Raw genomic sequence first — 11000 nt, 5'->3', positions numbered from 1 at the left:
CTTGCAACAGCACTGGTAACTGTATTACAATTAGCAGAAGTAGCTCACAGTGTCAGGTAGAATATTGGTCCCAGTATAAGCAGCTGCACTGTTAGCACTATTCGATGTAGCATACATGGCTAGCAATGTTAGCTGCAGCAATAGCAGAAGTGATAGATATGTATTACTTCCCAACATATAATTTTATGAATCCTTCAAGCAGTGATCGCCATAGAAACTCAGCGTTTCTATGGTGATCACAGAATATGATAATATAAGCGAAGAGCGAAAGGAGCGAAACAGAAACTTGGTAAAACTTCGTCTACAGGAAATGAAAGAGATCCATCTTCCACTGACACGCAGTACTGTATATTAGCAAGTACTGTTTCCCTGAATTACTGTGTAAGTGTGTGTGTGTGTGTGTGTGTGTGTGTGTGTGTGTGTGTCAGATGATCCTGAATAGAAGCCTTAATCCCCACTAACTTTATTTACTGTTTTAATTCCTTCTATTTATTCCCAGGCAACAATTTTATGTGTGTTTTAAATACTTCCCTCAACTTTCAACCATTTCAATTGTGCCACGTGGCTGCTGTGTGTGTGTGTGTTTGTGTATGGTTGTGTGTGTTTGTGTTTGTGTGTGTGTTTGAGCGTGTACTCAGGCTGCTGATTCTAGTTTCAACGCGAGGGGCTTCCTGTTAATCTCAGTCACTTCCTGCTTGTGAAACCTGCCTTTCACCTTTGTTTGTGCTCCATAGAAGCGCCGCCTTGCTGGCTGGTCAGCGGCGGCCACTAGCAGCATGCCCACTGCCATGGAAGGAAGACGCATCCATCCCCAGGTATTTATAAAAATATATTTCACAAAGTAGGAAACGATACAGGGTATCTCCGGTTACAGTACAGGGAGTAAATAATTGAACATACACATTTAGAGGCTTAAAGCACAGTAGAAAAGGGGATCTGCCAGGGATCTACGCCATATATATAGGAAGTGATTCTACCGAGTACCCTGCATGGGCGTCTGGGAAAGTGTTGGAGCCAACAACCCCGGCACCACGCCTGCAGCTAACCACGCTAGCAGGAGCTCTATGTACAGCACGGGTCTTCTCGCTATCATACAAGTGTGAAGCACAGGATGCGGAGTCTCGTCCACCATTGTGCTCAAACGCCCGGGAACACGTGTATCTTACAGAGAGCTAGCGTGTCCGATTGGCGCGGTGGCCCTATTGTTTGCGGTAACTAGGAGCTCTCCCATCTATTCTACATGGGAACCCAGGAGGGAGCTCATCTAAACACAAACTTGGAAACGGTCGGCACAAAGTTGGGGGGGAAGCTGGGGTTGGAGTAGATCTACAAAAGAAGAGCGGCAAACAGGTTCCTGGTGAAAAACAAGGGCAGAGAAGAGCGGAGGTTACAGTTGCTTCTGGAAAAAGAAGGCCTCGGAGTTCCTGCGTCCGTCTTCCCACTCCACTTTGCTCTTTTTGATGGCCAAGCCTAGTCATGGCCGGGTACAAAGAATCGTAGAAAGCCGGCCGTCTGGGCAGGCGAGTTTATAAATTTGGCCACCAGAGGGCGTAGCAAACGATAAGAAAGTCTCCTCAAAGCCAAGTCTTCGCTACGTCGGAAGTCGGGCATACATTCATCGCTGCAGTGCAGACCGGATATTGCTTTTTTTTTTTTTTTGTCTTTTCCCATCGTCACTCGAGTCCCCGGGAGTTGAGGCTGGCAGGACGGGCCGCGTCCTCGTCTCCACAGTGATACAACTAACACCCAGAACACCGCTAGAAATGCTAAGACACTCCACAAGACTCTCCTACCGAGACACTGCTGGAAGGGACGGGGACAATGCATGGTGAAGATGGCGGCTAACTCTCGCTCTACAGTAAGAAAACGGGGGTCTCTCTCTTTTCCTTTTTTTTTTCTGGAATTGAATCTTGTCTCTAGAAGCCAGCAAACCCTCTAGCAGTTGAGTATGTGGACGGGAAGGGAGCGAGAAGAGGTGGAGGTTTCTGCGTAAGGTCAAGTCTCGCGGTCGCTTTCGCCCACTGAGTAGAGTTCCCCCAGTCTCCTGAAGCGGGGACCCCACTCCCTCAGGTAGTCATAGTTCTGGTCCGAGTCCGAGGACGCTGTCTCCAGCGAACTGAGCGACCCAGCAGTGGACCCCCGGCCCTCGTAGCCATAGATCTGGATGGAGTCGTATGGTGGCGCCGTGGGGTCATTGTCGGCCTCGTGGAGCCGTACGTTGATGAACTCGTCCACGTCCACGCCGTTAGGGCCCGAGTGCTGGCCGGCCCGGGGCATAAACTGCAGGTCTGGCTTGATGTCTTTGCGCGGCAGGTAGCCGTTGATGCCGTCCGGGTTCTGTAGCGTGGCAATGTCGAAGGCCTCAGTGTCCTCCTCGCCACCACCCTCATCATCATAGCGGATGATGTTCTCCCTCACGTCCTCGTCGTCCTTGATGATCAGTGGCTCGTTCTTGTGGCGCCGCAGGGTCACGAAAAGTACCACTATAACTGGGCAGAGGGAGACAGAGGGATGGGTCAGCCTCGGACAAGGGTCCCAGGAAGCACACACATCCCGCCATCTCATTCAATCAAGGCTCTATCAAACTTTCTCAGGAACGAGTCCAAGAGACAGTTTGGATATGGACAGAGAAAGGACGCTAAAGACCTGGGTAGGAAGCTGAGCCGCCAGGTTTAAGGACCATAGCTAGAATCGACAAAGAGTCAGAGAAAATAAAGTATGTCCTCGTACGGTAAAAAGAAATCTAAGAACTCTCTGTGAGGGGGAAACGGCGTTGGTGAAATATTGATTGAGTTAACATCATGATGCCGCAACCCGGCCATCGTTCTTCTCCCTGTCATTTAGGTTAAACATCAGCGTAGAGGAAGCTGAATAACTTCCTGCTTTGGTTTTCGTCATTCTTAAGACCTCTGGAGGACATTATGGGCCCAGACAGACCAGCGTTTATCATCCTGACAGGATCCTTGCCACTTACTTCAGTTGCAGCAGGAATGCAATGAAGGGAAATTAAAGAGCTTCCACAGACTTTAAGACAAGACAGACAGGCGTGAACTTTGTCGCAATATGTCTATTACAGTGTTATTACAGGTGCAGCGATCCTCACCCAGCAGCAGGACGATGCAGGCCAGGATGGCGATGAGCGCTCCCATGCTCAGGCCAATGGGCAGGACGTAGGCCTCTGCGTTGCAAGATTGGACGATACCGTCTTTGCTGCAGCCACACACCCGGATGGTTAGGGTGTTGGTGCTGCTCATGGGCGGGTTGCCGTTGTCTGTCACAATGATGGGCAGGAAGTACATCTCCTGCTTCTGCCGCCGGAACGTGTCATGCTTGGCCAGAACACTGATGGAGTTGTCTGCACGAGAGAGGGAAGCCACGAGGTGGTAAGCAGGGTGTCAGCAGGAGCACCTTGGATGCTCTGACCGCTAAGGCGGTCCCGAGTTAGCAGCCACAGACATACTAGCTTTAGTAAAACCGCCCCAGAAGACCTCATGGTTTGGTTGGTAGAACCGGCCCAGATACAACAAAGCGGAATCCCCAAGGACCCCGAGGTCTGCAGTGTCTCCCTGGAAACACCCTCACTGCTAGCTAATGATTAGTAGCATCCGAGCTCCTCATTAGTCCATTCATTGGTGCCAGATAAATCATGTATAGCACATTTTTTACACTTTTATTATGTATTTGGGAAGCCCTGATTATCAGGAGTTCTGATTGAACCCCAGATGCACAACATTTTATGACCAAGCCCTTCTATTACTGACGTGATGTTAACTAGTCAAGGGTGTATTAGAGTGGTAAGACATTAAAAGCAGTGTTATAAAGTTGGGGATGGCGGGAGTTTGTCTCCTGAACCTGCTTCACGTCAAAATGTTTACATTCAGTGGCAAACTTCCTGGTGTTATTCATTTATTTTTTCCCAACAGCCAAGGAAGGCGAGGAAGAGGGGCAGCACATGTCGACCCAGAAAGGTGGCAGCTGCTCTTTGATGACTCCTGTGAAGCTGCTGCTCATTAGCGGCCTCTCGTCGCCACGCCGACATGATCAAACTCCCACAATCCCTGAAGAATCTGCCGCTGGTCATGTAAGAACCAGCGCTCGAGGGCCACTGCTGCTCTTTCAAAATAAGACAAAGCTCTTCACTATGCAGATGACAAGTGAAGGGATTTTCAAAATAAAATAAACATTTTTCCAAGTCATCAACATAAGTACAGGGTTTGATCGGACTCTTCACGACCACAGAGATATTCAAAGTTGTTTTTTTTCTTTTTAAGTAAGAGGAACCAATTGCTAAACTAATCTCAAAATAAGAGAGAAACCACCCAAAAATGTGTGAGGGTTTTTAAAAATAAGAGAAAACTTTTTTGAATCAGCGATAAATGTCCAGGTTTTCAACTCTGCAAGACGCATGATTGAAGTTTGGAAATTAACTCAGAGAGGCATTAAATGTGCCGTAAAATCATATATTGCGAAATCTATTTGAAGTCTTGAAATAAGTGCAGACTCCTGTTCAAGGTTCTCACTTTCAATTCAATTTGAAGCAACAATAAGGATTTAAAGGAACAGTAAACAAAGAAATAAAGACAGAGGCAGACTTGCTGCCGCCGGAGGGACTTAATCCTCCGCGATTCTTATTAAAACAGAGATATTATGGGATTGATTTAAAGGATGCAGTTGTAACCCCTCTATGGATGTGTAACCTGTTTGTCTGCCTGGTAGTTTTCCTCCCCGACTGCTATAAAGGCGGATATGGAAAAATATAATCCTGCATCCCCTGATCCGAAGGGTGAGCATACCTGTTTTCAAGGTAAAATGTGATTATTTCTGATGACCTGGTTTCCCCGTGGGGGGTGTGTGTGTCCCCCCGGCGTCAAACAGAAGGTTCGTACCATATGAAGATCTCTGGCCTTGGGCTGGAAACATTACGCAACGCCATCATGGACACAGTCTGCTGGCAGCCGATTAGGACGGCAGGGAAAGAGGGGAAATAACCAATCAGTATCTCCCATAAATGCGACACCATCTGGCCGCCGGCTCCTAGGATGGACCCGCTGTGCCAGCAGGGGGCGCCGTGCCACTCCCCCTCGTCCGCCTGAGGAACGCACCAGGGATGAAGGCAGCTCTGCACAAACGTCTGGCTGAGATGCGTTCAGGGTCCGTCCGGTACACGACGGTCACGACAAAGAGTCGCTGAGCAATAGTAACTTGGCAGTTTTCTGAATTGAGTTCTGAATTGGCGGCAGAAAGCTCAGGACTCGCATATGCATGGTCGCCCCAGCAACCTCACCTTGATTGTTCTTGATGGTGAAGTTCGGGTTGTTGAGCATCTCTGGTACCAGGCGGTAGTCGAAGTAGTGACCCTGGACCGGGTCATCTTTGTCCACAGCACTCACTGTCTGGATCACCTGACACACACGCATGATAATGTTAGCTTATCTAGCAAACACAAAGCTTTAGTTGAGTTCCATCCCTGTATGAGAATGACCCCTTCTGGTCTCCAGGTGATTATTGGTTAATAATACTTCCCATTGTACAAGCTGGAGGCAGGAAGTGATGTCACAGCCAACCATAATGGATCCCGACCTTGATCTCATGTAATTATCATGTAATTATTCAATGACTCCATAGCAATAATAGGTCGGATCATTGGAAATCGGTCACCCCGCCTCACCTGGCCGGGTTTCCCGTTCTCGCACAGGAAGGCCTCATACTCTGCGGCGAACTCAGGCGCGTTGTCGTTGACATCCATGACCCTGATGGCCACGAAGCCCTTGGAGATCTGACTGTGGTTCCCTGTCAGAACACACACCACACGCACGTGTGCAGGTTAATGACATGACCTACTTTTAATCTGTATCTGGGCGAATAGGCTGTCATTGTGACGCCGCAAAAACAGCCCTGGATTTTGTTTAAATGGCGGTGGCATTCAAAGTGCGTGGGGAAATCCCCCATTGGCCATGCATGTTTAAGGCTGCATGTGAATGAGTGAGTGAAGACAATAAAAGGCTGTTTAATGAGATTAGACTGGATTGGAATTATTCATCAGGGCTAATTGACGGAGTCACTGTAAACCCGGCTATTTATTAATCACTGGTGCAAATGGCAGCTCTGGAGGCAATTATCTGCTAGCGCTGCTAATGACGACAGAACGCTGCTCCTCTGCCAGGGAGGCGGTTTACGTTTTAGGTTGTAAGTGCGGGAATACCACCTTCAGTCACCGACATCTGTCATCTGATCTGCCTTTATCACCGTGTTATTAGTTATTAGTTATTACCATTTTATGAGCTGACGATATCACTTTCAGCCAGACGTTGGTGAGTGATCAGTCAGAAGAAGGGATGCACCTCCTCTTCTTCACATCCCTAATGTGTCATATTTACCATATTTACTCCTGCACACTCCTCCCCTTAGGTGTCGGGGTACTGACTACTTGATAATGTATGTCGTTTTTAACCATAAAAAAAACACTGTCATCATATCGATGATTCGTCATAAAGCATCTCAAATTCTTATTCTTCCTCTCATCATGTCAATAAGTGTTTGATCGCCCAGGCCATCCAGCCATCCAGCCTCTTCGCAAACGGGGACTTACTGACTTCGGTGGCCGTCACGGTGATGTTGTGCCATGTGTCGGCCTCGCGGTCCAGCGGCTTAGCCAGCGTGATTTTTCCGTCGTCCACGTTGATGTTGAACTGCCTCTCCAGGTCCGTGTGTCGGTCGATGAAGTACCTGCAACACGAGACGCCATCATGATTGCGCCCTTCTGCTCAGGGAGCCCAAGGGCTGGCACCGTCACTGCACACGCACACACACTCACACACACATGCACACACATATGCCTCATTGGACAGTGGGTCGTCAGGAAGAAGGTTCTGAAATCAACACCCCCCAGATCCAGCCCCCCCACTCCAAAAACAGGCCCAGACAGCAGTCACTTGGGAGCAGTTTCTCCAGCAGCCTGTCTGACAGGCTCCTGGAGCAGCAGATGGAGCCTGAAATGTGCTGCCAGCTGCCAATCAAACCAACGCTGCCGTGTGAGCGGAATTCAACCTAGAGTGCCCGTAACTGTGTGTGTATCTGTGTGTGTGTGTGTGTCCATTCCACCGCCACAGATTCGTTTCATATTTAAAAGATGTGCGATTTTTCCATCCCGACGTAGAGGAATGGTGTAATCTCTGGGATTAAAATGTTTTCAGGATAAATGTGGTCCTTTATCAATTCGTCAATCGATGAAAAAACAAAAAGGTAGATAAGTCAATCAACCACTGTAAATAAACATACATATAATGCAGATTAAACCATTCTCTAATAATAATCACAGGGTTCTAATCCTTTTAATAATTTGATCCGATTGCTCGTGTTGCCCCCTGTAGGAACAAATCAGAGCTAGCTCTTCAGCAGTAACTTCTAATACATTTATTAGTGTACTTTGCGTGTGTACTCGTCGTACTCTAGTTGAATGAAGAGGCTTCGGGCAGGAAGTTACAGTACTCGTTCGCCGTGGAAATGAGCAGCATGTCTTATTAAATTGACTCATTATGGGCTGAAAGAGGAGGAGTATCAATGACATCCCTTCACCTCCATCCATCCAGTGCAGCTTCTTGAAGATGTCATTAAGTGGATTCCTGTTGATGTTCTCACACATGTGCACATGCACACACACACACACACACACACACAGACACACAGACACACAGAGCAGCTGCTATACCTGACCAGGCTGCCGGTGGCGTCTGGGTCCCTGGCGGTGACAGACCCGATGACGGTGTTGATGGGTGCATTCTCCCTGACCTCCAGGAGATAGGCTGGCTCGGAGAATAGCGGGGGCTCATCCGAGTCTTCCACGGAGATCTTCACCGTGGCTGTGTCCTTAAAGGGGACGCCACCGCTGCCGTCACTTCCAGGCTCGGGAAGTACATTGGTGGCCTCCACCCGCAACGTGTAAGACTTCTTACTCTCAAAGTCCAGACGCTGCGAAGAGAAGAAGTTGCACGCAGAGAGATGAAATATCCAGGATATAACTGAATGAGCCAGGGATGTTTGAGATACCTTTTGATTATTGGATTTTGAAATTAAAAGCAGATGAGCAGGGTTCAAATCTGAGCATTTAAGGAGGATCTGGAAATCAATGAAATTATTAATTACCTAAGGAAAGAAGGCAGCGTTGTTGGAGGTACATCAATCACTTCCTGTGTGTGTGTGTGTGTGTGAGTGTGTGTGTTTGTGTGTGTGTGTGTGTGTGTGTGTGTGTGTGTGTGTGTGTGTGTGTGTGTGTGTGTGTGTGTGTGTGAGACGGCACGGCAGCTAATCACCCTGTAGTCGTGATAACTTCTTGTGTGGAGCGAAAAGCTACTTCATTACCACCCACCCAAAGACACACACACACACACACACACACACACACACACACACACACGGGTGCACTACGGCCACAAGCCGACGCTTTACTCCAGCGCCCGGAGGACGGTCACTCCTTGTTTGTGGGAGTGAGAAACCTGAAAGCCTGAACGTTGCTTGATGGAGGAAGAGGATGATGGAAGGAAGATGGAGGAGAATACACATTTAAAGCCGACAGTCTTAGCAACATCAGCGTCTTTGTTGTACCAGTGACCTCACCAACGCAGATGCTAATGTTGCTTGCTATTTCCTGAGTTTGTCTTACAATTAGTCCGAAGCCAACCGTACATGTTAATCCCATTGCTAATGTTGATGCTACCACTCACAACGACCCAGTTTGACGCACAAACAAGAAAGCTAAGGCCGCACCACTCTTATTTCCCATTTTCCCGTCTGACCTTTGAATCCATCACAGCGAGGTGACCAGGGAACCCGGCCTCGGAAACACAAAATGGCAAAAGCTTTTACACAGATCCAAGTCACGGCTTCGCTCTCAGCCTTCTTGTGTGTGTGAGGGAGTGTGTGAGTGTTTGTGTGCCCATTATAGATTCACCTGGACTGTGTGTTTACCACTCTAACGTCCATGTCCATGTTGTCTGCTTGATGTAAAACTCAGATCTGCTGCAGTAAAGTTCATGATTATCATCATTAAGCGGGATTTATGCTCATCGACTACCACACGCACACATGCACACACAGCCCATCAGTATGCACGGAGGCTGTTGGCAGACTTCAGAGCTGAGCTGCTGCTGCAGGGGTGAAAGCTCAGCATCCAGAAGATCCCCCGACAGGCCTGGAGGCGCCCAGATAAAAAGCTTAGAACCTCAGGGCCTCCCAGATCAATACGCTTTAACCTTCACCCCCGCCATCCCTAATAATTTGGATTCCCAGAACGACACTGTGGACAGGAAGTGTCTTTATTTCCATAAGCTTCCCATGTGCGTTTCGGTCTACTAGAACCACTGCCTCTGACACCTACAGGTGGTTGATGGTGGAGATCTCGCCCTGGGCTTCAGGTGGAGATCATCAGTGATTAGTCTGCTAAAATCACAGGCTAATTCCCATCTTTAGCAGCTAACATGCAACCCAGAGGTTAAACTCAGGTCCAGCCATCGGGGGGTTGCGCCTGAGAACTGACCCGAAGAAGCACGCTCCCCAGAAACGCAGTGTCGCCAGGGAAATGATGGCAGCTTCAGGAATGAGACTGATACCATTTAGACCGTCGACCCCAGCCAGCTAACCCTGACCCTAGCGATGTCTGGGAAGAACAGGCAAATTCACCAACTTCACCAAATTCACCAAATTCACCCTTAATGTTCTCACCTTCCTCAGCCTCAGGATGCCCTCCTGCGTCTGTGCGTCCGTCACGATCTCGAAGACACCCTGCTCATCGCCTTCTATTACGCTGTACGTCGACTTGGCATTCTCCCCAATGTCCCTGTCATTGGCCTTCACTCTGCCGCCTGTCTTCTCCATTGGGAGGTTCTCGGGGATGACAAACTCATACAGACCTGAAGGGGGGTTATTACAGTGTTATTACAGTGTTATTACAGTGATTTGTTATTACAAGAGGTTCACCTACTTTTGGAGAACTTTGGAGGGTTGTCATTGACATCAGTCAGCGTGACGGTGACGGTCGTGGTTCCCGACAGGCCGCCCATGTGACCGCCCATGTCCTTGGCCTGGATGACCACAAGGTACTCCTCCCTCATTTCCCGGTCCATCCCGTGCAGAGCTATCTTTATGGTGGCTGGCGACAGAAGCCCGATAATAACACCTTCATTATATAATAACGCTGCCATAACAAAACATGCGTCGCAACAGACCAATGTTGCATTCACATGGGCATTACAATAATCCAACAAAAGATGCTGCATAAAGCTGGTGCCCTCCTGGATCCTGATGGACAATCCAGGATCTCAAAGTAAAAACAGAAGGAGTCTTGTGTGTCTTGATGAGGACAGCCAATAGTCCATGGAGGAATTGATCCAGGTATCAATCAGCACCTCTGTTCTCTTACCGTAACTGTATCCATGGCGACAGCAGATGCACTCCCGGGGGTGGCAAGGCTAGCCCTACTGTTTGCGGAGCGCCGCCTGACCTCATCTGTATTCCGAGCGCCGTCTGAATTACGCTGCCCGTCTCGTATAATCTTGAATATTGTATGCAGAACAGAGCTGATTGACTCTGAATATGGAAAAAGGGCCCGGCTGTGGTTTGTTGATAATCCACTTGGGAAACAGAGACTGCGAGATCATCAAAGAAACCCCTGGATTTCATGTATTTTTGACAGACTCTGATTGTTGCTATCTCTTCTTTGTTTTGTTCTTTTAAACAGTAGTAATACATGTATAACACAGTGAAAGCAATTAATCTGAGGTGTCAGGAACAAAAGCAGAACATGATTGTTCCATCGCAGGACATCATACTAGACCTTCTATGAATTTAAAAGAGGATTTTCTGAGATAATAATTGTGTTTCCTCTCTAATGATAAATTGTCCCGAGGTCTTCCAATTAGATCGGAGCTCTTTACCTCCGATGACTCATTTCCTGTTCCGCCTGTCTGGAAAGTATTAATCTGAACATGTGACCAGTACACGACTTT

The 11000-nt window shown here is 48.3% G+C and overlaps 1 protein-coding gene across 3 annotated transcripts in view; it reads right to left on the bottom strand.

The window, feature by feature from the left end:
• Positions 1–816: 816 nt before the first annotated feature.
• Positions 817–11000, bottom strand: part of cdh8 (cadherin 8) — a 46835-nt gene continuing 36651 nt past the window's right edge. For all 3 annotated transcript variants that reach the window (XM_086174612.1, XM_086174613.1, XM_086174614.1), the window contains 8 exons: positions 9977–10144; positions 9718–9905; positions 7709–7968; positions 6590–6726; positions 5669–5790; positions 5285–5402; positions 3104–3355; positions 817–2489 (listed from right to left, as the gene is read on the bottom strand). In XM_086174612.1, coding sequence (XP_086030738.1) covers positions 1996–2489; positions 3104–3355; positions 5285–5402; positions 5669–5790; positions 6590–6726; positions 7709–7968; positions 9718–9905; positions 9977–10144 — 1739 coding nt within the window. In that variant the 3' untranslated portion in view covers positions 817–1995. The remainder of the gene's footprint in view (positions 2490–3103; positions 3356–5284; positions 5403–5668; positions 5791–6589; positions 6727–7708; positions 7969–9717; positions 9906–9976; positions 10145–11000) is intronic.

Source organism: Fistularia commersonii, chromosome 27, assembly GCF_037954325.1.
Source record: "Fistularia commersonii isolate RoL2024-O1a breed Wild chromosome 27, RoL_Fcom_v1.0, whole genome shotgun sequence".
Taxonomy (NCBI): domain Eukaryota; kingdom Metazoa; phylum Chordata; class Actinopteri; order Syngnathiformes; family Fistulariidae; genus Fistularia; species Fistularia commersonii.
Note: the sequence above shows the minus strand (reverse complement) of the source record. Positions and strands in the feature narration are given on the sequence as shown.